Source organism: Pollachius pollachius, assembly GCF_949987615.1.
Source record: "Pollachius pollachius genome assembly, chromosome: 9".
NCBI classification, from domain to species: domain Eukaryota; kingdom Metazoa; phylum Chordata; class Actinopteri; order Gadiformes; family Gadidae; genus Pollachius; species Pollachius pollachius.
Window position 1 is genome coordinate 3223556 of NC_136942.1, and position 27742 is coordinate 3251297.

A 27742-nucleotide genomic window follows, 5' to 3' on the forward strand; every position below is an offset into this window, starting at 1 on the left:
AAGGGAGTGAACGAGAGAGAGAGGGAGTACATTGAGGAGGAAGTCAACAATGAAGGGGAAATGCTCAGCAATCTGAAAGGTAAGATATCAGTCTCCGGTACAACTAGTCGTCTGGATCACAATATAGGTAAATACATTTGGAGCAGAAGCTGATGCTGTGTGTGAGAGTGTTTGTGTGCCTCTGTGTGTATGTTTGCATGTATGCATGAGTGAGTGACCCCTGAAAAAGAACGGAGCAGTTGGAAACAAACAAGTTAAAAGCAGGCAGAGTGAGTGTGTGTGTGTGTGTGTGTGTGTGTGTGTGTGTGTGTGTGTGTCTGTGTGAGCGAGAAAGGATGAGAGTAAGTGTGAGAGGACTAAGAGGTATAGCGAGAGAGAGAGAGGGAGAGAGAGAGAAGGAGAGAGAGGAGAGAGAGCAGAGAGAGAGGGATAGAGAGAGAGAGAGAGAGAGAGAGAGAGGGAGAGAGAGAGGCGGCTGTGCCACTACAGATCTGAGGAGAAACAAAGCTTGCCGTCTGTAAAACAGCGTCTTTCCCTCTTCCCTCCTTCCCGAGCGGCATCTCTCCCACGCTCCGGACCTCCCGAGGTACAGCACTGCTGTGTCCTCGCGCGTGTGTGTTTGTGCGGAAGCATTCTTGTGTGTAGGGGCTGTTGTTGCTGTTGGTCTCGCTCTCTCTCTCTGCAGCTGAGGTGGGCGTGTGGAGCCCTGACCCTCTCGCCCACTCTCTCTCTCTCTCTCTCTCTCTCTCTCTCTCTCTCTCTCTCTCTCTCTCTCTCTCTCTCTCTCTCTCCCTTGCTGCTGCAGCTAGGGAGCTATGGATGGATTTCGTTTGCCACCACTCATCGAGGAAGCACTGGACTCTACAGGTCTGTAAAGTCTGTTTTGGTTGGAGTGTGTGTGTGTTTGTGTGTGTGTGTTTGTGTGTGTGTCCCCCATGTGTTGCCGCTGCTGTGGTCAGCTTCAGTCTGAGTGAGGGATAAGATAGTAATGTGTACGAAAGGAAGGGTCACCAGTTTAGCCCCGTTCAGAAACAATAAAGAATGTTTACTCTTGAGGCAAGCTGGAGGAGGAGTGAATCGAGGAGGTGTTGGAAGAAGTGGGAGAGTGAGTAACGAGAGAGAGGTGGGGGGAGAGAGGGAGGCAGGGAGGGAGGAGGCTGGCAGGGGGAGGATAAGGTTGGTGGTAAGGTGATAGAAAGTGGGAAGATTAATGTTGTGACACGACTCAGCTGAGCCTTGCAGTCGATCCGACGAGTGGGCACGCTACTACAGTCCGCCATGGCTTCTGTGATCATCTGAAGGGAGACCACGCGTCCACGCCAGGTAACGGATGAGCGGGCGAAAGAGAGGAAGCGGCGTGAGGAAATAGTCCACAGCCTTTTGTTATTAGGGCTCCGGTCAAGTTTGTGCGTCTAAAAATGATCTCCTTGATGTTATTTTTAGGCTTGTTTTTTGCAGCCCTTTTTATACATGCATGAAGAGAATATTATGGGATGTTTTAGGAGGCGTGTTGAATCGTTGTTGTCGACCTGAATGAATTTTATTTCACATGGACATGCTCCCGATTGTCATATTCTACGTACTTTATATTCGTTGGAATGACTCGCTCCATGATGAATGCTATTGCTGTTGTTGTAGCTCCAAATGGAAAGTGACAGCTCCTGATTGTCATATTTAACCTACTTTATATTTCACGAAGGGGCTCTTTCCACTGTCGTTATAGTTTCCATAGACAGCGACTGTTCATTCATTTCCACAACTCACAATGTGTGAGTGTGATGGAAAAGGCATGGCAGGGAATAAGCTAAATGAAGTTGTTGTTGTTGTGTCTCGTGTATGACCCCAGTGGGAGAAGTGTGTTCCAAAGTGTGTGTGCCCCGCTGGTAGTCAATAGGCATCCAGACAGGGCTGCTGTGTGTGTGTGTGTGTGTGTGTGTGTGTGTGTGTGTGTGTGTGTGTGAGAGGATGTTTGTGGTTATAGAAGACACGTACCTGGGTCACTGATCTTCTGACCCCGGCACGGGTGTGTCCAGGCTTGAGTTTCCTGCTTTCGCTGCCCCGAGACATTCAGACAGAGTATGTTTCCTCTATTTTACCGCCATATTTCCGACAGAAAACATTGGCTGAACTGAAGTCTGTACAGACATTTAGTAGATGCGTGTCATTAATGAGCAAGGAAGGGTTAGATATGTTGTACAAGGATGTGACATACAACAGGTCGATTGCAGATATTGGGGTTTGAACCAAGAACCTTTCAGCAGGAGGAGAAACACTAAAAACTCCTGTGCCCTTTAAAGGTGCAGTGTGTACAACTGAGGGGCCAATAGGGGAACAGGCTTGGCCGAAATCGAATATAACATTCATAAGTGTGTTTTAATCAGTGTTTAATCCCATGAAAATAAGAATCGTTAAGTATGTTGCAAGCTACAACCTCGACGGCTAGATGCTGCTTAATCCTACACACTTCACCTTTAAGTTGTAAGTGAAAATTTAATAACATCAAGTCTCTCCTCGGCTTGTGTAATAGGTCAATCTCCTTCATGCACAATCCATTTCCTCAGGGGACTGAAGCCCTTCATATCCAGGTTCAGAGGCTTGACGCGATCCCAGGGGCCCCGTTCTCTTCGTCCTCTTCGTCCTCCTTTAGTTATCACGTCAAGGGCCTCTGAGAGCACGGGCCCTCAGGCCTGGCGTTCAGTGCACCCTGGCAGTGGAGTCGTGGGCTTCTTAATCTAGCTTCAAGCCTGTCTGATTGACCATAATGAAGATGGACACAGATGGACAGACAGAGAGAGAGCGAAAGACAGAGAGAGAGAGAGAGAGAGAGAGAGAGCGAGAGAGAGAGAGAGAGAGCGAGAGAGAGAGAGAGAGAGCGAGAGAGAGCAAGAGAGAGAGAGAGAGAGAGAGAGAGAGAGAGAGAGAGAGAGAGAGAGCGAGAGAGAGAGAGAGAGCGAGAGAGAGCAAGAGAGAGAGAGAGAGAGAGAGAGAGAGAGAGAGAGCGAGAGAGAGCGAGAGAGAGAGAGAGAGAGCGAGAGAGAGCAAGAGAGAGAGAGGACTCTGATGGTTTGAGAGATAAGTAATAATGACAACCTACCTGTCCTAAATTACAGAGACAAGCGGATTGAAAAGTATTATGGCATGTGGTTAAACTCCCCCGTCTGGGCGATATTATTGATAGAAATTTGACTGAGGGTGCCATAAAATGTGACCCTTAATGTCAAATCTCTTCTGCTTCTTCCTGGAGGTGAATATGGGGGTGTGCTCGGCTCAAGCTCTTAAACTGCAATCTCACCCCAAAAAAGCACCCAGACGAACACACCCACACACATGCTACCGCAGATTGATGGTGCTGTGCTGAGGTTTGAGATGCGCCTATTTACCTCGCAAGCACCACCACCTCCATCCTCCCACACACACTGCTCCCCTATCTCTCTCTCTCTCTCTCTCTCTCTCTCTCTCTCTCTCTCTCTCTCTCTCTCTCTCTCTCTCTAGCGCCTTCTATCAGCCTTCCCACTCTGTCTCTCTCCTCTCCAGCTCTTTCTTTCAGTCTCTGTCCTCTGCTCTTCAGCGCCCACATCTTCTGCTCCCACACACACACACACACACACACACACACACACACACACACACACACACACACACACACACACACACACACACACGAGCGCGCCTTCGAGAGCTCCTGCCCACACGTGTTCTCTCCTAAAACGGCTCATATTTCTGCTCCCCCTATTTCCTATCACAATCATATTTTTTCCTATTATCTCTCTAACCTATCCTCTCTCTCTCTCTCTTCTCTCTCTCTCTCTCTTCTCTCTCTCTCTTCTCTCTCTCTTCTCTCTCTCTCTCTCTCTCTCTCTCTTCTCTCTCTCTCTGCAGTGCCCTTATGCTGTGCAGTTGCCCCATCATATCACATCTTCTCTTTCTTATTTCTTTGCTTTCCTTTTTTCCCTGTTCTTTCATCTAGGATGGGGCATGATGTTCCCGTGATGTACCACTGATGTCCTATCTGCTCCTTTTCACTTGTTTCTTCCCTCCCCTCTTCGCTTGCCGTTCCCCTCCTCTCTGCTCTCGTACCCCCTCTTCCCTCTCAGGGTTCCCGTGACCCCTAAGAATCAACCGACCGGCCTTCCTGCATAACCCCTCTGCTAACGAACAGCTAGGTTATAACGAACAGCTAGGTCATAACGAACAGCTAGGTCATAACGAACAGCTAGGTCATAACGATCAGCTAGGTCATAACGAACAGCTAGGTCATAACGAACAGCTAGGTCACAACGATCAGCTAGGTCATAACGATCAGCTAGGTCATAACGAACAGCTAGGTCATAACGAACAGCTAGGTCATAACGAACAGCTAGGTCATAACGATCAGCTAGGTCATAACGAACAGCTAGGTCATAACGATCAGCTAGGTCATAACGAACAGCTAGGTCATAACGAACAGCTAGGTCATAACGATCAGCTAGGTCATAACGAACAGCTAGGTCATAACGATCAGCTAGGTCATAACGAACAGCTAGGTCATAACGAACAGCTAGGTCATAACGATCAGCTAGGTCATAAAGAACAGCTAGGTTATAACGGACAGCTAGGCTACTGTTTGTGACTCTCACCTACAAGTGTGATGCTTCCGCCCGCGTCTCACTTTCAAACAACGTTTCACACAAAATTGTGTACACAAACTTGTTGGGGCTTAAAATACTACACCACCGAACAGGAGTCGGTTCTCCCTCCGTGTATTCGGTACGCTTTCCTCAAACCCCGAGCGGATCTGTTTTTCGCTTTGCCCTCGCTTTCCCCTCAGTTTAATCCCTCTCCCCCATCGCACTTTGGTGCTCTGCCTAGTCAAACCGAGCTTCTCTGCGGGGCGGAGGAGACATTGGGCATGGCGTATGTCTTTTCACTTTGGCTGCCAACGGAAAGCGCTCCTGACTTCCCGTGCGTAGAAACGCTGAGCTCACAGGGCTTATTCCCCCCTTATGGCTTTTTTCAACCTCTTCTCTTTATAACCGGGCCCTGCGAACCTATCATTAGAGATCCTCTCTCTTCCTCCGTGGTTCTGTTCTCAGTGGGCTCACCACAGCCACATTGTTACCGGTAGTGTCCCCGTTCCATTTAGCATAGAACCTTCTGGAGATAATGTGCTCAGGTGGGAGGCGTTAGTTTGTGATCAAACGGATGAACACCCCCATCAATTGTCTTCGTGCTTTGTTCTGCCTCCCTCTTGGTATCCCATAATATAACGTGCGTGCACACACACGCACTCGCACACGCACACATACACACACACACACACAGACACACACACATACACACAGATTTGAACACACAAACACACACACACACACACAAACACACATGAACACACACACACGCAAAAATGTACGCACAGATGCAAACACACAGTTGTGGGTTTGCATGACGGAACCCTGATGGTAAAAGCATAATCTGCATATTAAAAATGAATGTATAAACGTGTATAAACACTTATACGTGATTGCTCATGTAAAGAGGCCAACCCTTTCCATGCATGAAAAAGGATTCTGCATTACATCTCCATTCTGTTGACCCAGTTTTGTTTTTGCATTTTCCTTTGAAAAGGCAAACACGGGTTATTTTACATCTGAATAGCGGAGCTCATTAAGTCCGTGGTAAGGGCTTTTTCCGATCCTGCTTCTGCACGCGTCTCTCCCCCCTCGGGTCCACAGGGTACCCACCCAGACCCCCGCTGCTGTTGGGTCCGGACCGCAGGCCGAACAGGCAAAGAAGCCTTGTTAATTAATGCCATCATTATCCCTAACCCATCGGACAGCGTCCTTTTCCGGGGGGGTTTGATCTAGAGCTCTGGCCTCTGGTTGAGGTGATGTCTCCCCCCCCCCCCACTACCCGTGTGACGTGACTGACCTTGCAGGGTAGGTGTGATTAAAGCCTGCTGAGAAAACACAACCACCACACGGGCAATCTCACAGGGATCGCGTGACGGAACGAAAACAGACACTGGGACGGAGAAACCGCCGAGCTGATTAGCGAGGTGGCATTCCATTCGGTGGTGGTCGGGGTGGTGGTGGTGGTGGAGGCGGTCACCATGGTGATGGACCTAATGTATCACTCCGACGTGCTCTGCCGGCCGAGGGTTGTGATGGAGAGTGGGGTGTGCTCGCTCACTCCTATTCTCCTCCATTGCTCCTTCTCTCACCTCTCCGCTGGTTAGCTCCTCTCGTCTGCACCCCCTTTTCCCCCTTCCTGGTCTGTATCTGCATATGTGTTTCTCGGGGAGTGTTCCGGCCAACGGGGAATCGTTACAGCATCAATGCCCTCGTCTCCAAAGCACCGGCGGGAAGAGGGGGGTTCGTTGTGGTGGGAGGGGGGTCGTGTTGGTGGTGCGTTATGCCTGGCCTCCTACGCACACAGTGAGATCCATTGCGGGGATGAGAACCTGCAATCTAAATGTGCCTCTAGGCATGACTAAAGTCGCCGCTGCATCCCTGACCCTGCACGGTTTCACTCCCAAGTAATTGATCAGGGAGTTGAAGCTTGCCTGTCGTTGGTTTCCTGACCAACGCTGCCGCCGATGGTGTCCCACAAGGCTCACTTCTTGGCCCCCTTTCGGTTGGCCGTCTACATGCACCCCCCCCCCCCCCCCCCCCCCCCCCGGGGGCGGTCATCAGTGAACATGGGCTGTGTTGTTTTATTGTCCTTCTGTACTCTGTGCTGCAAATAAAAAATGGCCCGGAGGCTCTCAGAAGAGGCCCCTCACCACCGACCAACCTGCCGTTCACTGAGAGGGGTGAAGACAAAACTGAATTTACAGCCTCTGAATAACAGTAAAAACAGACACTCTCTTTGTTAGCCTCCTTGGGATGAAACACCCCATCCATATCATTTGATGGCCCTTCACTTAGTTTAGGGTGTGTTCGCGTCTGCCATGAACTGACCTGAAACTATCAGCTGAAACTGCTGCAATAGTCGGAAGCACTGTTTGAACTTGACTAGGACTTGACTTATTGGGCCCTTAGGCTCACGTACACACAAAACTTTGCGGTGCGCACATGCCCCACTACATAAACACATGACAGGTGTGTTTTATTTATACCTTAAGGCTCAACGGACACATATTAATTGTTCCCAGCCACAGACAGTATCCCGCTCTTACACTGCACTTACATTGTTTGTCTTCGGCGTTGTGTGGACACAGATGTGACTGTTTACTCTTTTTTTCTTGTAAATGACAACATGAGACTCTGTACATAGCCACTTCTTTAATGTGCCAAACAGGAGCTTAGGCTGAGGCAGAAATGAAAAAGGGTTGTGATTTGATTTAAGTATTCAATTTGGAGGAGTACTTAGTCAACTTACATTAGATCAGGCCCCTGGCAATAATATTAATGCTTATCATCAGATGGAATATTAAGCCAGCCCACTTGGATTTGGCCGGGGGATCCCAAATACAGTTCTTCTTCAAAGGAAGTTATTTGAATTTGTTTTTAAAGCCGTCTTCCAGTGTGGATTACGATGGTAAATATTTGATTATAGAAATGCTGAACCGTGATTTCACAAATAAAAGTGGGCATTTGTCCTCAGACCATCGAGTGCTGTTATGTGCACCCACACGCACACGCACACGCACACACACACACACACACACACGCACATACATACGGGGGGGGGGACTTTTCCAAAACGGCTTCTGCTGTTTGCATTCAATGCCTGAGAGTGCCTGTTTGTTGCACGTAAAGACCCCAATTCTCCCTCGGCGAATGCTCTACGAGACACTAAAGCGACAGATTAAATCATGGCATCAGTGCTTTAATTTGATTCTCCTTCTGAGGGCAAACACTTGGCCCTGTTTACCGGTCCATATTTCTAAAGTGGAACAACGGTTACGCGGGACCAGCTGGTGGCACTCGCTCCAACCTGATTAAAAGGGAATGTGCTGTGGTAAGATAAGGCCACGGAAAACTACTCCACTGTGACCGAGGTGACTGAGCGGCCGTCCCCTGCTGTTGTGACCGAGCCGCATCCGTAACCAATGCAATCCCAGCGTGACTGAACGGGGCAACAGTGTGCCAGGCCTGTGGTGGAATGAGCCCAGCTGTTGTGGCTGTGAGTGGGTATAAACGGGCAGTCATGTACAAGGTGAGGCCGTTGAAGGCTTTCAAAAGGGGGCAAACGGACAACAAGCTCGTGTTTAGAGCAAACTGCACATTGATTAAAGCTGCAGTCAGCAGTTTCCGATTGTTTTGATTAAATGGTGTTTGGATTGAGCCCCATTCATTCGGTTCTGTAGTAATGGCATGTTGTCAAATTAATGAGAACCATGAGACTCAATCAAACACAGTTTCGTCAAAGCACAGTAGGGTAAGTGGTTACGTCTACCGTGAGGCTTCTCCACTATTTGGATTTAACACAGGATATAATTCCGTCCTTTGTAGCTGGGGTTCTTTGTTGTCCAATTAAACACAAACATCCTGTGTGTTTGCGTTTTCTTCCCTAAGAGATCTGTACAGCAGCCACTGAACCACCACTCAGCTTGAACTGAATCGATCCAGACAATTAAACGACCATTACAACTGACGTTTCCATGTTTACACTTACATTTGTATTTCTGAGGGTTTCATTCCGCACAAGTAATGAATTGCGACTTGTTATACTTGATGCTTAATAGCCAAAAAGCTATGTACAGAATGTCTTCATTGTAAACTGCTGACACTCATAGTCAACATATCACGCGGGCCGCGTTCCAATGAGACATTGCTTGTTTTCGTGGTTTCACGGACGCCTCAGGAGGGTCATTCTACGGTTAGCGAAGGGAAAACGCTGCCCCGGTGCAATGTGAAGAATGTATCCCTTAGACGGATGCGTATTAGGAGCCTGAAGAGAGGATCCCAATCTCTATCACACGACTCTGCCTCCTGATTCCTGATGGCCGGTTTTTCCGTCGCAGTATCTCCGTACATTTTCATTGATAACCAGTCACCAGCAGTCATCTCCAGCTCCCCTCTTCATAGCCTTCTCATTACACCAGCATCAAAGTTTAATATGAAACGAGTCCAGTGCTCGTGAAACCTCTCCTATTACTCTCTCTGGGGTAACATCTTTCAAAACTACATTATTACTGGGTCGGCTGTACAGTGCTGTGTGTGTGTGTGTGTGGTGTGTGTGTGTGTGTGTGTGTTGTGTGTGTGTGTGTGTGTGTGTGTGTGTGCTGCACTGGTTGTCGGTCTGTCTTCCTGTCTGTGTGTTTTTGCTGCAGTGTGTTTGTTGAAGTGTTTTTGCTGTAATATGTGTCTGCTGCAGTGTGTGTGTGTGTGTGTGTGCTTGTGTGTGTATGTGCTGCAGTGTGAGATCGAGGTGCGTATTTACGAAAAAAGTAATGGGATGTAATGGTATGGAAATTACTTCCACGCTTTTACGGTTTCTTCTGGCGAGATGAACAAGGCAAAAGAGTGACACACTGTCCCCCAGCATTCACACGGCAGCAGGTGAATCTCACCGCCCCCCACAACGAGCGAACCGGGGCCACGACGTCAACAGCGTCCGTGTCAATCACGGCCAAGATGGCGATAACGTGTTACTTTGTTGTCTGTTCCCTCGCCGCCCGTTTACTGTCACAGGCTTCACACTCTCCTCGCTAAGTGCAAAATGCCTCCGCGCAGCGGAGCGAAAAGAGGAAACAACTGGGGACTTAAATAGCTGGTGGCTTGTCTCAATTTGCGTCAAGATAGAGCAGACCTGAGGGGGGCGTGTGGCCGTTGAGTTGTGTGACAGCGGACTGCGGGTAGCGGTGTGGAACTCCGGCTGAACCAAAGCTTTATGATGGTGACCAAAGAAAATTCTTGCCAGAATGTCTCCTTTTGCAGGATAATATATAGGCCTATTCCCTTTAGTGCTGATTGATCACTTTTGTGTTCACATCTCGTTGCATTTTAAGAAAAAAAGAAATTCAGCTTTTTTCTGTTAATGACACAATTCAGGATGTTTATTGTGTTTTGCCCTGATCTATGTTGGCTAAACACCTGACAGCTGTTGTAAGACAGGTTTTTCTCCAGTCACGTTTCACCCAGTGTCAGTGGTGACTTGTAGTTTCTGTGTTATTACGAACAAACTACAAGTCGCATCGCTGAGTAGTTATTCATAATGAGCCTCAGCGTACTACTGACCCTGTCTCGCCAGGCCTCCGCAGCAATAGCTCACTTACTCCACCTACTGGAAGAATTATTCCTATCAATATCCATATTTAAAATAGTAGCCAATAAAACGAACGCAAATTATCATAAGATTTACAATTAAAATCGATCTTAAAAAGCTGAGCAGTCAAATTAGTATTCTTGCAATTGTTAATAGTTAAACACCGGAAGGGAGGAGAGACGTGATTGACACTTTGACACTTTCAAATGTGTCAAAAAATAGAAGCGCGGTGATTTCCCCCCACTCGACGCAATTGGTTCCTGTCATAATGTTAGCGCTACTCATTTTGCGCAAGACACATGACAGTGAAAACGGTGCGGGGAATGTGAGGGAGACGCCAAGCACTGCCGGAAACCGTTTGAATCACAAGATGGTGCTGTTGATCTTGGGGATTATGTTCTCTCATAGGGCTTTTATGCGGAAGCCCTATGACGACTCAGAGTCTTTACACTGCCATAACGCTTTCCCTTTGTTCCTTCCTCACGTTTATCCTCTCTCATCCTCCCCCTCCCCCCTACCCCTGGCACCTCTGCTCCTCAAACTACGTTCTTTATATTAAATCCTTATCTTTCCTTCCCCAGATGACCTGTGTGAGCTGAAGTCAGGCAGCATGGAGGAAGACAACGATGCGATGACAGTGAAGGAGCGCGGACTGCTGGGGGAGAACGACGAGAAGGAGGCCATGGACCAGGAGAAGAAGCTCAAAGACGAGGAGGAGGAGGAGCAGGAGCCGGAGGAGCTAACCCAGGAGCAGGAGATCGAGGAGCTGCGCTCCCAGGCGCTGCAGATGTTGCTGGAGGTGGAGGAGGCCAGAGTCACCTCCAACCGACACCAGGAGAGCTTCCACGAACTGCAAGGTCAGCCCTTCGCACCTCCCCCCTACGCCGACGTGGGTCTTGGGCACCTGGCGGCCATCTTGGTTCTAAACGCTAGATGGGTGGGACCGTGGAACCAAGATGGCCGCTATAGGTGGATAAGGCCCGTGGCTGACCGCATGACCAATTAAACAGTCGGTGGAGAGCGTTAAGTTTCATTATCCTCTTGACAGTATGCCCGTTAAATCCCGTCGTCACATCCGTCTCTTAAATCCCCATCACAACATCCATTGTTTTTTCTCCCATGGCCTCGCTGCACTTCCTCTCTCAAAGCGCCGATCCCGCGGCTTAACTCCCCGCGTGGCGGGAGACCATCAAATCGACCGATACATAATATACCAGACGCACTCACCTCCCTTTTTTCTTCAAAAAGGAGAAGGGTCCACTGCTGTCTCGATGGAGGTGCGGCCGTACGGCCGCAGCTTAAACAAAAGGCTGCGTTGGGCCTCCTCGTCTCCTCTGGTCGTCTATGGATCACATCTCGTTAAACTGTCCTGGCTGTGGGTCCAATTAACCCCCGACACTGTTCCAACTGTTCAGCGTTCGATAAAAGAGACGACCCTGTTGAACTCCACGACCCCTCTCCCCCCCCTCCAAGCCGATGAGCTCAGCCTGTTAGAATAACACACAAGCTGGCTCCTTTGCAGCCATTCCATTATCATCCGTTTCACTGGGGATGTTTATCTATGTGACCGCCGGCGGTGACATCTTCAGCGGCTCACGACGGCTAAATAAAACATGGCGTCATTTCTTAACAATGATGGCCTGGATCGGATTTACGGCCCGAGTCAGCCATGGGACCGGGGACACATCTCCCTGTGTGCGTGTGTTACGGTATGTACCGTGTGTGTATTTATATTGAGTGCCCGCCCATGTGTGTGTGTGTGTGTGTATCTATGTTCGTTTGACTTTGTATGCATGTGTGTGTATATGTATCAACATGTGTGTTTGTGTGTGTGTCTCAATGTGCGTGTGTGTCTGTATATGTATCTGTGTAAGTGCATGTGTGTCTCTGTGTGTGTGTGTGCGTTATGTATCAATATGTGTTTGTGTGTGTGTGTATGTATATGTATCTATGTATGCGTGTGTGTGTGTGTATGTATCAATGTGCGTGCGTGTATGTATATTCACACAAGTGTGTGTGTGCGTGCGTGCTGCGTGCGTGAAGGGAGGACTATGACGGGGCATGGTGAGGTGAGCTCCGTTCTTTACTGGCACAGGCGGAGCATTCCTCCTCAGACAACTGCCTGCTCTCAGAGGGAAGCGTCCACACTGGGGTCCGGCACTGGGCTGTGATATCAGCCTGGGCCCACAGCCGGCCGCCCGCGTTCCGCTGTCCTGCTGTCCAACCAGCGCAGCTGTTGGCGCAGCGGGCGGGGGCTTCATGGGGCCAGGGCTGTGTGAATTAATATAGACAGAACCACACACGGACGCACTGGCATCCGTGGGCGCACGCATTTATACACGCATACCCACACACAAACACACGATTGATTTGGCACAAACTCTCACACACACACACAATTAAGTGGGCAAACACACGTGCATACACACACACACGCGCATGCACGCACGCACACTCTCACACACATACACACACACACAAGCGCACACATACACACAAACGCACACACACAATTAAGTGGGCAAACACACGTACATACACACAGACACACACACAGACACACACACACACACACTTGCGGACATTTACACATACACACACACACACACACACACACACACACAAATACACACACCACACACTCTGAAAATGTTCCTGGAGATAAGTGGGTTGTATTTGCTGTAACTCTGATTAGTTTAAATCACCAAAGTCATCTGGTGATAATTACTGAAAATTGTCTTTGTGATCTCAAGGTTACAATACTATGTTTATGCTTGACGGAAAGTTTGGCGAAATGACATTTAAGTTGGCTATAAATTTGCTGGAGCATTAAATAAGTGCTAATAAAAATGCCTCCTACCATTTCTTTAATCGCTAGCTGTAAAATAAGTGTTGTAATGACAGATAATGGCAAAAGTGAAACTGCAGAAGCAACAGACACCAGCCTTTTGTAGTTGTGTTTTGTTCACTATCTTTCCTCTCGACTTCTCCTTTCTCATCTCTCCTTTCCTCCTTTCTCTCCTCTCCTATCCGCTTCACTCTGCTCATCTTCTCTCCTCTCTACTCATCCTATCTCCTCTCTCCTCTCTGCTTTGCTCTACTCTTTTCTCTCTTCTCTTCCTTTCTCCTCTCTTCTCCTCGCTCCTCTCTGCTTCTCTCTGCCCACTCGCCTGTCCTCCCCTCTCCTCTATACTCCTCCTATATCCTCTCTTCTCCTCCTCTCTTCTCCTGCTATATCTTCTGTCGTCTCTGCTCCTCCTTGCTCCTCTCTGCTCCTCTTTCTCCTCTCTCCAGGTCTCCTGGAGGATGAGCGTCTGGCCAGTGCCCACCAGGCTGAAGCTTTTACCCGCCAGATTCAAAATCTGCAAGGTATTCACATATTTATAATAATATAGAAACAATATCGAAAAAAAAAACACAGGCAATCATTACATCACCAAACGCTACAAAGTGTATTCTTGACTAATCTTCTGACAAAGACCAATATATCTTGGGAAATGGGTTGAACACATATTTAGGTTAAACCGTGTGTCATAAAGTTTTCAATTTATTATGATTATGGTCTACTTCTGATCTTGATCGAGACCTTCACAAGCAATTACAAGTGCTGTCACAGCGGGTGAACTCCTTGTGGAGGAGCTCGACTTCCAAGATGAAACCGCATTCGAATGACGGCTCTGTTGCCAGGAGTTACATCAGTTTCTCTCACCAATAAAATAACCGGTTCCTCCACCCATCCCCACGAGGGCGGTGACGTGATGTCCCCCTGTTCCTCCTCCCTCTCCTCCCGCTCCTCTCCTTCTGGTTCCCACCGTCCTGTTCCTCCTCCCTCTCCTCTCCTTCTGGTTCCCACCGTCCTGTTCCTCCTCCCTCTCCTCTCCTTCTGGCTCCCTCCCTCCTGTTCCTTCTCTCTCTCCCCTCACTAACCACCTCCTTCTGGCTCCCTCCCTCCTGTTCCTCCTCTCTCCCCCCTCTCTAACCTCCTCCTTGTAGTTCCCTCCCTCCCGTTCCTCCTCTCTCCCCCTCACTAACCACCTCTTCTGGCTCCCTCCCTCCTGTTCCTCCTCTCTTCCCCCCTCTCTAACCTCCTCCTTCTGGCTCCCTCCCTCCTGTTCCTCCTCTCTCCCCCTCACTATCCACCTCCTTGTAGTTCCCTCCCTCCTGTTCCTCCTCTCTCCCCCTCTCTAACCACCTCCTTGTAGTTCCCTCCCTCCTGTTTCTCCTCTCTCCCCCTCTCTAACCTCCTCCTTGTAGTTCCCTCCCTCCTGTTCCTCCTCTCTCCCCCCTCTCTAACCTCCTCCTTCTGGCTCCCTCCCTCCTGTTCCTCCTCTCTCCCCCCTCTCTAACCTCCTCCTTGTAGTTCCCTCCCTCCTGTTCCTCCTCTCTCCCCCCTCTCTAACCTCCTCCTTCTGGCTCCCTCCCTCCTGTTCCTCCTCTCTCCCCCCTCTCTAACCTCCTCCTTGTAGTTCCCTCCCTCCTGTTCCTCCTCTCTCCCCCCTCTCTAACCTCCTCCTTGTAGTTCCCTCCCTCCTGTTCCTCCTCTCTCCCCCCTCTCTAACCTCCTCCTTCTGGCTCCCTCCCTCCTGTTCCTCCTCTCTCCCCCCTCTCTAACCTCCTCCTTCTGGCTCCCTCCCTCCTGTTCCTCCTCTCTCCCCCCTCACTAACCTCCTCCTTGTAGTTCCCTCCCTCCTGTTCCTCCTCTCTCCCCCCTCTCTAACCTCCTCCTTCTGGCTCCCTCCCTCCTTTTCCTCCTCTCTCCCCCCTCTCTAACCTCCTCCTTGTAGTTCCCTCCCTCCTGTTCCTCCTCTCTCCCCCCTCTCTAACCTCCTCCTTGTAGTTCCCTCCCTCCTGTTCCTCCTCTCTCCCCCCTCTCTAACCTCCTCCTTGTAGTTCCCTCCCTCCTGTTCCTCCTCTCTCCCCCTCTCTAACCTCCTCCTTGTAGTTCCCTCCCTCCTGTTCCTCCTCTCTCCCCCCTCACTAACTTCCTCCTTTTATTCTCTGTCTTGTATTCTGTTGTTGTGAATCTGAATATGTGGCCAAATGAATGTGAATCTATTCCAATACCATTCTCATTTAAATTGCCATTTCTTGGTCTGAATTATAATGTGACATTGATGCTCGTTCAATTTTAATACTCATCTTCATTCCTGCTCTAGCTCCTGAGATGATTTAAAAACCTGATTTGCATTTGAATTTGATTTGTCATTTTCATTCTCGCTCCAGCTATCGTACTGATTTTGTATCCGTATTATAATTGTAATTTGATTTCTGATCTTCATTCTAGCACTAGATATCATATTGATTGTAATCCTGACTTTAATTGTAATTTGAGCTCTGATCTTCATTCTAGCTCTTGGTATCAAATTGACTGTAATCCTGATTTTAATAATAATTTGAACTCTGATCTTCAATCTAGCACTAGATATCATATTGATTGTAATCCTGATTTTAATGATAATTTGAACTCTGATCTTCAATCTAGCACTAGATATCATATTGATTGTAATCCTGATTTTAATGATAATTTGAACTCTGATCTTCAATCTAGCACTAGATATCATATTGATTGTAATCCTGATTTTAATGATAATTTGAACTCTGATCTTCAATCTAGCACTAGATATCATATTGATTGTAATCCTGATTTTAATGATAATTTGAGCTCTGATCTTCATTCTAGCTCTTGGTATCAAATTGACTGTAATCCTGATTTTAATAATAATTTGAACTCTGATCTTCAATCTAGCACTAGATATCATATTGATTGTAATCCTGATTTTAATGATAATTTGAACTCTGATCTTCAATCTAGCACTAGATATCATATTGATTGTAATCCTGATTTTAATGATAATTTGAGCTCTAATCTTCATTCTAGCTCTTGGTATCAAATTGACTGTAATCCTGATTTTAATAATAATTTGAACTCTGATCTTCATTCTAGCTCTAGACATCATATTGATTGTAATCCTGATTTTAATAATAATTTGAACTCTGATCTTCAATCTAGCACTAGATATCATATTGATTGTAATCCTGATTTTAATGATAATTTGAACTCTGATCTTCAATCTAGCACTAGATATCATATTGATTGTAATCCTGATTTTAATGATAATTTGAACGCTGATCTTCAATCTAGCACTAGATATCATATTGATTGTAATCCTGATTTTAATGATAATTTGAACTCTGATCTTCAATCTAGCACTAGATGTCATATTGATTGTAATCCTGATTTTAATGATAATTTGAACTCTGATCTTCATTCTAGCTCTAGACATCATATTGATTGTAATCCTGACTTTAATTGTAATTTGAGCTCTGATCTTCATTCTAGCTCTTGGTATCAAATTGACTGTAATCCTGATTTTAATAATAATTTGAACTCTGATCTTCATTCTAGCTCTAGATATCATATTGATTGTAATCCTGATTTTAATGATAATTTGAGCTCTGATCTTCAATCTAGCCCTAGACATCATATTGATTGTAATCCTGATTTTAATGATAATTTGAACTCTGATCTTCATTCTAGCTCTAGATATCATATTGATTGTAATCCTGATTTTAATGATAATTTGAACTCTGATCTTCATTCTAGCTCTAGACATCATATTGATTGTAATCCTGATTTTAATGATAATTTGAACTCTGATCTTCATTCTAGCTCTAGACATCATATTGATTGTAATCCTGACTTTAATTGTAATTTGAGCTCTGATCTTCATTCTAGCTCTTGGTATCAAATTGACTGTAATCCTGATTTTAATAATAATTTGAACTCTGATCTTCAATCTAGCTCCAGATATCATATTGATTGTAATCCTGATTTTAATGATAATTTGAACTCTGATCTTCATTCTAGCTCTAGATATCATATTGATTGTAATCCTGATTTTAATGATAATTTGAACTCTGATCTTCATTCTAGCTCTAGACATCATATTGATTGTAATCCTGATTTTAATAATAATTTGAACTCTGATCTTCATTCTAGCTCTAGACATCATATTGATTGTAATCCTGACTTTAATTGTAATTTGAGCTCTGATCTTCATTCTAGCTCTTGGTATCAAATTGACTGTAATCCTGATTTTAATGATAATTTGAGCTCTGATCTTCATTCTAGCTCTAGACATCATGTTGATCGTAATCTGACCTCTGACCTTCACACCGAGTCTGATCCTGCGCCTCCTCCTCAGCCCGGCTGCGCTCGGTGCAGGAGGAGATGAACAGCCTGGAGGAGGAGAAGGAGAGCGAGCTGTCCGAGGCACAGGAGGAGCTGCGCGTGGCCCAGGAGGAGGTTCTGCTCCTGCAGCAGGCGGCGGAGGAGGCGGCGGCCGAGCGGGAGAACGACATCGCCTCCCTCCAGGAGGAGCTGTGCCGGCTGCGGGCGCAGATGGAGCGGCTGGGCGAGGAGACGCAGGAGTACGAGCTGGAGATCACCACGCTGAGGGCCGAGATCAGCATGAAGAGCCAGCGCAGAGACGCAGAGCGTAGAGAGGGTGAGGAGCAGGGGCCGGGGGGGGGGGGAGGGGGGAGAGAGAGAGAGTCAGGAGCCGAGGGATGGAGGGGGGGGGGGGGGGAGGGCGGCACCAGAAGCCAGAGGAGGAAGGAAGGGTCCAGACTCACATTTAGTAGTTATATGCCACTAAACGCGGCATATGAATAAAATACATTGATGTCTTCATTTTGTGAAGTACACACATTCCTGTCGGTGTCATTTCCGTGACACAGGAAGGGGCGACGGAATGATAGCTACAGCACAATAGGGTGGCTGGGACAAAAGGGAGACAGAGGAGACGTGGGCGAGTCTGAGTCAGCGCTCGCTCGCTACACGGACACCCTCTCCTCCTGTCAGATCCAGACTTAGCCTGTTTACAAAACGTGCTACTTTGAAACGCACACGTCCTGCTCCAACGTTCATCACAGCCCATGCAGGCAGCCTACGGCAGGGGAGTGCTCAGCACTGCGCAATCTATGCTCCGACTCCGCACCCCCAGCAATAAATTGCAAACGATTGCAGACACAGAAAGGCTGGTGTTGGTGGGACTGTTCGGCGCTGGGAGGACTGGGAAGCAGGGCGGTGTTCCACAGCCCGGCACACAAACCAGTCTTGTAGTTGTTGTACATGTTATAAATTACAGATGGGAATGCAAGGCTCCGAGTCTCCGACGTCTCAATAATGCAGGGGCGCGGTGTGTTTTATGGGGGTGTGCGTGTGCGTGTGTGTGTGTGTGTGTGTGTGTGTGTGTGTGTGTGTGTGTGTGCGTGTGGAAGAGGGTCTGAGAGGGAGAGAAAAAGAGAGCTAGTGTGTGTGTGTTTGTATAACACATAAAGAGAGAGTTTGTGTGTGTGTGTCTGTGTGTGTCTGTGTCTGTGTGTGTGTGTTTTTGAAAGAGGGGTTGAGGGAGAGAGAGTGTGTGTGTGTGTATAACAGAAAGAGAGAGAGTGAGTGTGTGTGTGAGAGAGAGATGTTGTGTGTGTGTTTGTGTGTGTGTGTGTGTGAGAGAGAGAGATTGGGAGGGAGAGAGAGTGCGTGTGTGTGTGCGTGCGTGCGTGCGTGTGTGTATCTGTCGCGCGGTGTATGCGTGCGTGTGCTTCTGAAATACCAGGCCCATCGAGTCACTGTGGGGCAGGGCAGAAAAGGCCCTCATATACCAAACGCATGACATCACACCGCTGCGTGTGCGTGTGTGTGTGTGTGTGTGTGTGTGTGTGTGTGTGTGTGTGTGTGTGTGTGTGTGCTGGGGCAGGGGTGACGTAGGGCTGGGGGGGCAGCCAGGGTGGGGAGGTTCCAGCAACAAGTGGGCTGAGTCTGGTGGGACGTAGCCGAGTAGAAAAGGTTAGAGGCTTGGACGGCATGACAAACCCTGCCTAGTAGCCATTACTCTGTTCAAAGTGTATTCAGAGCATGGTGGCCCGGGATAGGATAGATCAGAGTAGAACAACTCTATTTCCGAATGGAACCTCGAATTAACCAGAGTTTAGATGTGATTGTCCCATGTCAATCCTTGCCCATAGGGGAAATGACTGTCTACGTAGGCTGACTGTTACAAACATGCGCAGTTAACAATCGGCAATGAGCTCGACATACCGTTGTATTCTTGGACCAAGTCAATTCCTCTGTAAAGCCTGTGTTATTTTGAGCTCGTTCAATAAAATAGGACTGAATTGAATGTATTCTCTGTCTGTCGGTCTATCTCTCTGTCTCCCTTCCTCCTTCTCTACCTATGTCTCCCCCCCTCTGTATGTCTCTCTCTCTTCTTATACCTCTCTCGCTCTCTGTATCTCTCTTTTCGCCCCCGCTCTCTCTATCTCCCCCTCCCTCTCTCTCTCCCTCCATCCCTCCCTCCCGCCCTCTCTCTCTATCTCCCATCGTCATCGCGCTCTCTGTATCTCTCTGTCTGTTTCCCCCCCTCCCTCCTCCCTCCCTCCCCCCCTCCCCAGGCGACGTGTTCCTGCTGAAGGAGGAGTGCTGCACGCTGAGGGAGGAATGCCAGACGTTGAGGGCGGAGAACCGACAGATCTCCGAGAGACTGCAGCTGCTGCATCGCCAGAGGACGAGGTGAGTCCCCGGGGTCAGGGGTCAGCGGCCGGCCCGCTCATCAGGCCACGCTCGTCCCATTAGCGGGGAGGGGGATCTGTCTGGATCAGCGCCAGGAGCCCTAATCATTTACCTCAGCCTCCTATTTTGAAATAATTGGCCACCTGTTGAATACACTGGATGAACCTGGTGACGAGGAGAGATAGATTGATGGGGGGGGGGGGGGTCGTGAAACGAGGCACATGGGTGATCGGGATGGAGAAAAAAGCGATGAAATGTTTTTCTCTTGCTTTCTGCGCCTTTTTCAAGGGATTTGTATTCAATCTCAATAGTCGTCGTCTGCTCATGAATTATGATCTTTGGCACTCAGCGCTCAATAGAGTTTTTCCTTTGTCCCCTTATACTTCCCTTGTGGCGCTTGTGTGTGAGTTATTATCACTAATGGCATGAATTAAGAGAAAAGATATACGCACACAAGAGCACTCGAGGTGAAGTTGCTAACAACCTATTTGTTATTGCGAAAAATCCTGGACCACCTCGAACAACAACAAATCCATTGAAAATAAAAAGAAGGCGACTCTCTGAAGCCTTTGCTCGAGCACGCTCGCCTGCAGCTCAGGCTATGTGCGAGCTCACTCAACAGTGCGAAAAAAATATAAAGAAACATCCTGTCCGCCTTTCCCTGGGAGTTCTAAACAACCAGGGGAGAGCTTATCGTCCACCTGTCCGTCTCCTCCGGTCGCACCGTCTGTTGAAGGCCCTTATCTTCTCCCCTGACACCTCCTCACAGCTCCAGCAGCATCTACCTCTCACTGAAGGAGGAGGATGCAGACGTGGAAGAGGAGGAGGTGGAGGAGGCGACAGAGAAGGAGAAGGAAGGAGCTGAGCAGACGGAGACGGCCTCGGAGGCGTGCGTGGCGGAGAGCTACATGACCATGATGGCGCAGCAGACGGAGGTGGGCTCTGGTGGCGGCGGTGGCCGACGGGTGGACGCCTGCATCCAGAAGAACATCTCCTTCGACGGGAAGCCCGGCACGCCCACCGGCTGGAACGGGGGCTTCGGGGAGATCTTCTCCCTGAGAGACCAGCTGAAGCAGGCGGAGGAGAGAGCGCAGCAGGTCCAGAGGGAGGTAAGAGCAGGCAGGGTGTGATGCGACGGAGAGATACCGCCGTCGCGGCGATCGGGCTGTTGTTGTGTCCCTGTGCTGCATCCGTCCTGCCGCAGAGTCATTCATTTGCTGCTGTCGGTAGCCTTGGTATCAGGATTGTAATGGACTTTTACTCTAAAAAAAAAAAATCCATTATTCGCCAATATTGAAATGAAGATACCGGTAGTGTTTAATCATCCACTTTTTAATTGGAAATACCAGAAGTGATAATAAATAAATATGTGTAGATATATTTAAACGAAGACTGTTGATTGGATCACACACAGTCTCAATATGACTGTGTCAATGAGCAGCCCACCGGAGAAGGGAAAGATTGACCAGAGTGTTGTCATGTTGTCGTCTAGTGCGACGGTCTGAAGGCGGAGCTCCAGCAGCTGCAGCTGCTCTATGACAGCAGCCAGCAGGAGAAGGCGGAGCTGGAGGCGGAGCTTCAGCACTGCAAGGCGGAGCTGGAGAAACTGTCGGACGGAGCTCAGGTGGGGGCCTCGTGATTGGGTGGCCGTTATACACCAGCCAATGAGAGGGCCGTGTCGGAAGGAAAACTAAGAATTTTATATAAAGAGAAATAAGAATTTTGTATGAAGAATGAAGAATTGATTGGTTATCTTACGCTTGCCTTTTGAATGCTCAATGTGTTTTTTGTTTCTCTTGCGGCCGCCAGCACATTCTGAAAACAGGATAACTTCAAATGTTTGATCAAGGATTGAATTCCTAATATGGGATATTAACTCTCTTTTCAAACACTGTATTATACTCTCAGCACAATAATACAACTTACAAGGCTACTTGCAGTATCACAAATTTTGAACATCAGCGTGTCAAAAGCACATCATTTTATATTTATGTGTATAACTGAAACAAAGTAAGCAGCAAACAGAAAAACAAAGAATTCAATACAAGTACAATAATAAAGGTACCGTGTTACAAATGGAATAAGCAAGTATGCCACTTCACTCACGCCCCTACGTTCTTCTAACAACCTTCCGGCGGGTGCAGACCCCTTCAGATCGTAATGCACCCCGGTGCCTGTGAGTCCTCGGTTGTGTGTTCTAACCTCATGCGAGCTGACTGGGGCGATGCCCTCTCTCTGACCCTGCCAGTCCGTGTGAGGCTGTGTGTTCCTCTAAAGACGGTTCTTCCTCTTAGTCCGCCTGTGTTCCTGCCTGTTAGACTAACCGTTGAACAGTGTCCTCAGCGCCCCACCCCCCCCAAAACAAAAACACAACACACGTATCTGCATGAGTACCTTTTAAAGGAGAGAATGCAAAACACAAATGTGTTTGAAGCTGTATTTTAATTTTTAACAGAAGAGGCCGCTGTGCCGTTTAAATCTCATCATGAAACGACGACGTCCGTCTTGTAAGGCGATAAAAAAACAGAGCTCTCCCTCTCTCTCGCTGCACTAGATTAGCAGATACCTGTCAGGTTTTCTTTTTTTCTTCCGTACGAAGCATGCTGAGCTGTCTTCTGCCTTGTCTCAAAGCTGTCTGCCCGTCTCTGTGTCCAGTGCTGTCCCTGTTATCTCCATGTCCATGTCCACTCAGCCAGACAAACGCGCTTGTCAGTTCAACTACGGCTAATCACACACATCAGACCCCAAAAAAAGCAAGAAAGAGGGAGAGGTAAACGAGAGAGAGAGTTGCGACTCACTATTCAATCAGCGCTCAGTGAATTAATTTGAGATACGTGTTGCTGAACAATAATTGCCTTGTTTGCTTTGTTTCCTAATCAGTGTATACAGGACTGTGTATGCGTTAGAAAAAAAACTCACGAGAGATATGCTCGTGTATGCGCACTGTGACATTAACTGCCTTAATGTTGCCGTTTCCCCCTTTATTCACTTATTTAATGTCCTCTTATTTGTCCTTGTTTATTTCTGTAGTGAATTGTTAGCACATTTCACTCTGCAATTCCCGCCTGTGCCAGCCATACACAACATTATCAGTGTTTTTTTGAACAAGTTCATCCGATTTATTTCCTTTATTTAATTACCTCTTCCAATAGTCTGTTTGTGCCGCTGTCCGCCACCCTCCCTCCACTTGTGTTTGGGTTATTTATTTTGTTGATTTTCATTCGGGTTATTTCCATGGCTTTATTCCATTCACATGTTCACTCCCTCCATCTCCATTGTCTCTGTGTTTGTTTCGTTTGTGTTTTGTTTCTCCCCTTCCTCACAGAGCTTCACCCACCCGTCTGAGCACCCTGTTCTCTCCATCCCCTTCATAGGACTGATTGTAATAGTGGCTGTGATTTGGTGCTGGCTGTCGGAGCTGGCGTCTCAAAGGGCAAGGTAGGGGAGCAGCTTATCTCCAACACGCCACATATGTATTCTACGCCATGGACCCCCTGTCTCAGACACACAGCCCTCAGTGTTGACGGGCACAATAAGGAAGTACAGGCCTAATACCCAGGGGCTGCGGGATTAAGGGGAATCTTTCAGGGAACGTCCTTCCAGGGATGGGCAGAAAATAGATACTGCGGTACGAAAGTAAAATTGGGTTGTTCCCGTGAGGGCGATGGAAAGAGGGACAGGTGGGCAGTTTGACAAATGGCCCAGTGATAGCAAAGTCCTTGATTTATTATTTTCTCAGTTCAACGTAATAAATACATCATCCTTCTCAGACGCATAGAATAATAATCTGTCCGCCGTAACTCTGTCACTGCCTCGAGGCTTCATGTCATGTCTTCGCTCTTTATTTCTCTTGTCCTTCCTCCAGGGGAGTGAGGTGAGTTTGAACGCCATCTTGGCGGCGGGGCAGCGCCGTCGCTGTGCTGATGGCGACCGGCCTGTAGAGAGCCACGCCCCGTTGTTAAACACGAGAGCATCAATCAGCTTCAGGCCCCTCCCCCTCATCCCCTAGCTCCCACCCCTCCTCTCCTCGACTTCTAATGTCTGTAAATAGATTGGGATGGATTGGACGTCGCAGAGAGAAAGACTCTTTTTTTTCCCCTCCCCCTGCGAAACCAATGACTGGAGAGCGTCGACGGGATGATGTTTGAAGTAGGGAGCGTTCACCCTGCAATCGCCCCGGATGAAAGCCAACCACTCCGTCTCAGTAGCGGTGAGCTGTGCAAACAGACAGATGGGCCCACAAGGCCTAAGCACCAAGTAGCGCCAAGCTACGCAGAACCATGTTTGATGTTCCTGCCGCCCATGTTTAGCAGTTTCCACGCATCTTTACCCCCGTATCTTCTTTGGGTGTTATTCTAACTCTTATCTAGTTCTGACGACTGGATGCAACGCTGGTTCTGATGATGAATGTGGTGTACTCTATGGTTCTCAATGTATTTAATCCTTATTTATTTGATTTGTTTTGATTTGTTGTTTGTTGATTGTCTATTGTTGCAATGACCGTCATAGGTTTCAGCCTGTAATGCACTGAACACGACTGTTGTACAGAAGCCCTTCAAAGAGTGTACGTTTTGGTAAACAGAATAGCTTTTATGAATGTTTGGAAGCCCCTACATTATTCCATTTATTCTAGGTTTGATTAACTCAAATGCCCACAATGCAACATTAGTTTGTGTTTGTACCGATCCTTTGATTGGTCAAATGCAGCACAAAGTGTGTGTCCATGTTCAAAAAGTGGTAGCTTGGTCCCTCTTGGCTTTAATTACAGTTTAAATACTTATTGTCGTAGCTGATACTGTAGGAACCTGGCATCTACTACTGTGGTCATTTTATTCCTGTTTTTGAGATCTGAAAGCAATGTCACTTCCTGTACGGAAAATTACAAAATGTAGTCGACTACAATTAAATTAAAGCAATGCTGAACATAACACTGTCATAACATAACAATGAACTCTCACATCAATTATGATTCTCCGAAAAATTCTACACACAGTACACCAATATAAACGCACAATTACAACATAAAAGACGGATAAATCCTGATTTCAAAGATAAATCCACTACAAACGCTATGATATTCTACATTATTCATTGGATCATCCATTGATCATTGAAAAGAATATCACCAACTGTTATCTCTGAATGCCTGAAAAATATCTATCAAAGGAGTCAGTATTCATCTTGCTAGAGGACGGGTCAAACCAGGACCGGTCAGCTCTTAGTTCAGGTACTCAGACCTGCGTTTGTCTGTCAGTTCCCCAGTAGGCTGGGAAGGTTCCCAGCATGTGTTTGATTTACTATACGGTACACAGCTCTTAGCCCTGGCTGCTCCGCCCAATTGCCGCATGGCATCTCCCACCTCCCTTCCACCCCACCTCTTCTCTCTCTGACCTTACTGAAGGTCTTTCACTGATTGATATTCAATAAAAAACTAAAGGCCCCGTAGGTAAACATTAAAAAAAAAACTCAATAAACTCAAACAAACTCTATCAAATCTGTGTGCCCCGGGAAAGTACCTAAAGGAGAGCCGGCCAAACAGGCTCAGACCCATAGTAGACAATCACCTTGAAGGAAATCCATTTACCATCATCGTTCACTTTGAACAGTTCACAATTTACCTGGTGAATATGGATCTCCCAGCACCTGTTTTTTAAAGCTCCGGGTTTCTCCGCACAGTCCGACATAACCTATTTGCAAACATTTTGAATTTTGAGCTATCCTTTGGATCCTTTTTTTTTCATCTTTGCGCATGACAGATGTTTGATCTCAAAAGTGAAAGTTCAGCCAAGCGGCTTTTTTTTTAATGTCAACTTGAAATTGAATTGCCTGCCTTTTTTTTGTTGTGGCTGTAGAATAATGACCTTCAAATGGATGCTGTTTCCAGGTAGTTTGCGGTACAGAGTCTGTGAAGGAGCATGGGATGTTTACTCATGGTCGGGTTCCCGTGGTAACCGTCAGACATGTGCATATGTTGACAGCTTAATCTAGATCAAGACCATGGCTACGGCTGATGAAAGAGATAGGGGTTGGTACATCACTGACAGCATTCAGAAATAGATCATTCACAGCTAAATAATAAATGTGAGAGTCAGAACTTGGCACGAGTGAAATGTCTTTGGGGGAATATGTAAAAACATTCATATGTATTGCAGGAGTGCAAAACATTTCTGTTTACATTTCTGTGATTTTTTGTAATTGGGTAAAATTGTCTTTTAGAGATGAAAGTGCATGATACAGTACATGACAACAATATCTTATTTAAGTCCAGTTTGATGTTTCTGTTTCTTTGTATTAGATGTAAATAGTCCACTCGGATGTGAAATATAGTATCATTGGAGAGATAGTTATTCAATCCATTTGTACTAGCGTTGTAAAAAGTGTATTCTATTTTGAGAGAGCGTTGTATATTTGATAGCCGAATAATATGCTATATAAATGTTTATTTATGGTGAGCTCATCCACGATAACTATTCATCTACATTACGTCAATGTCCGATTACGGTATGTTCCTTGCATGCATATATATATCATTTTATTGTGCCAGCAAATTCAATGTTAATCTGGTATGGATAGTAGTTTGAAAAAAAAGTCATATTTTAATTTAGTAAATGTAAAGAAAAAGATGCCCAGTGTTACCAAACCCCAGTTGTTTTTGGTTTGCTATATGTTGCTAATAAGAAAAATATGAACTAAAATAGCCTTTAATATTGGTTTAACACATCTTTACCTAATCTTTGTACTGCATCATTAATATAAAGTAAAGGAACATACGGTAGTTTCAGACCAAAACATATTATCATAAAGTGTTTTAGACAAGAATATTACAAAAGTCTTTATTTTGATAAATATGTTTATTACATAGATCTATATTATATTGGAATATTTTGCATGCTTAAAATGTGTAACTTATTCTACATGAGGTGGAATCCCTTACTTTGATGACCTTACTCAAGCTGAAATGATTCTCAATGTTTAAAAATGAATACACTTCACACTAAATCAGTTAGCTTGCAAATGAGGCTCAACTCCCAATGAATGCGACAGGTCGTGCAACAGGTCGTACAACAACTAAAACACAACCTTACTCCACATTACTCCTTTGTTTTACTATAAAACTAATTGTCCATCCTTTTCAAGGGGTTGATGACATTCAGTGTTCCTTGGCTTGCCACTCTATCCGCTTATATCCTTGATATGGATAGTGTTGTTGTTCTCAATCTATAGTCGTGGCTATTTTGTTACCTGGAGGTCTATTTTGTAGGACGAATGACTTCAAGAGAATAAATATACCCATTGCCCACACATGATGTCTGGCTTCTTTCTGTTTATGAGTGGTGACCTCACCAGGTCTTACAAAACCTGGGGCGGGGGGGGGGAAGGGTTAAGGTGACAAGGAACTCCCATTCATGAAATCCCTAGCAGCCATAGCTGAGTGATGACGTGTCTGTCACTCTTGGCTTCATATTACTCCTATTATTTACGACCCGTTCCAGGCCGCGCCGTAAACTCTGAGAACAGGCAGAGGCGCTAGTGAGACTCACCCTCACTAATGGGAACCTCTAAATGACCTCATTACCACCCCCACGGCAGGACTCATAGTTCACTTATTTGAAGCTAATTGTTTGGAAATGTGTTATTTGTCAGCCTGGCATTTGCGGTGCCTACTGGACTGTTCACAATGATAGGCCATAGACAATTTAATGCAAAGTTAAACTCGATTCAATTGGATCACTCCAGTCAGAGCTGTGAGTGTCTCTTCTGATACTGAGGGGGGCTATGTTCATGAATACCAATGATTTGGTTTGGATCCTGGAATTTAGAGTTAGATTCACTTATTATCAGTAATAGAATGATTATAATAACAAAACATTGACTATTTCTGTGAATTTGATATTACATTTAGGTCATGTTAGATTATTTATGAATACAAAATAATTTCATAGAAAAAAGGCCTTTTATTACCTCCTTAAGGATCTGTGT

The 27742-nt window shown here is 46.7% G+C and overlaps 1 protein-coding gene across 2 annotated transcripts; it reads left to right on the plus strand.

The window, feature by feature from the left end:
- The first annotated feature begins 3 nt into the window (after window positions 1-3).
- On the plus strand, window positions 4-26916 carry LOC307081021 (uncharacterized protein). Of its 2 annotated transcripts, none has more exons than XM_079744032.1 (9): window positions 4-79; window positions 10773-11048; window positions 13486-13560; window positions 17397-17699; window positions 19645-19762; window positions 20532-20871; window positions 21255-21386; window positions 23088-23200; window positions 23628-26916. In XM_079744032.1, exons 1-9 carry the CDS (start codon window positions 61-63, stop codon window positions 23638-23640), a joined length of 1389 nt encoding a protein of 462 aa, XP_079600158.1. In that variant the 5' UTR covers window positions 4-60; the 3' UTR covers window positions 23641-26916. The 2 variants fall into 2 exon arrangements, with proteins under 2 accessions (XP_079600158.1, XP_079600159.1); XM_079744033.1 differs by lacking the exon at window positions 4-79 and adding an exon at window positions 863-867.
- Window positions 26917-27742: the final 826 nt, after the last annotated feature.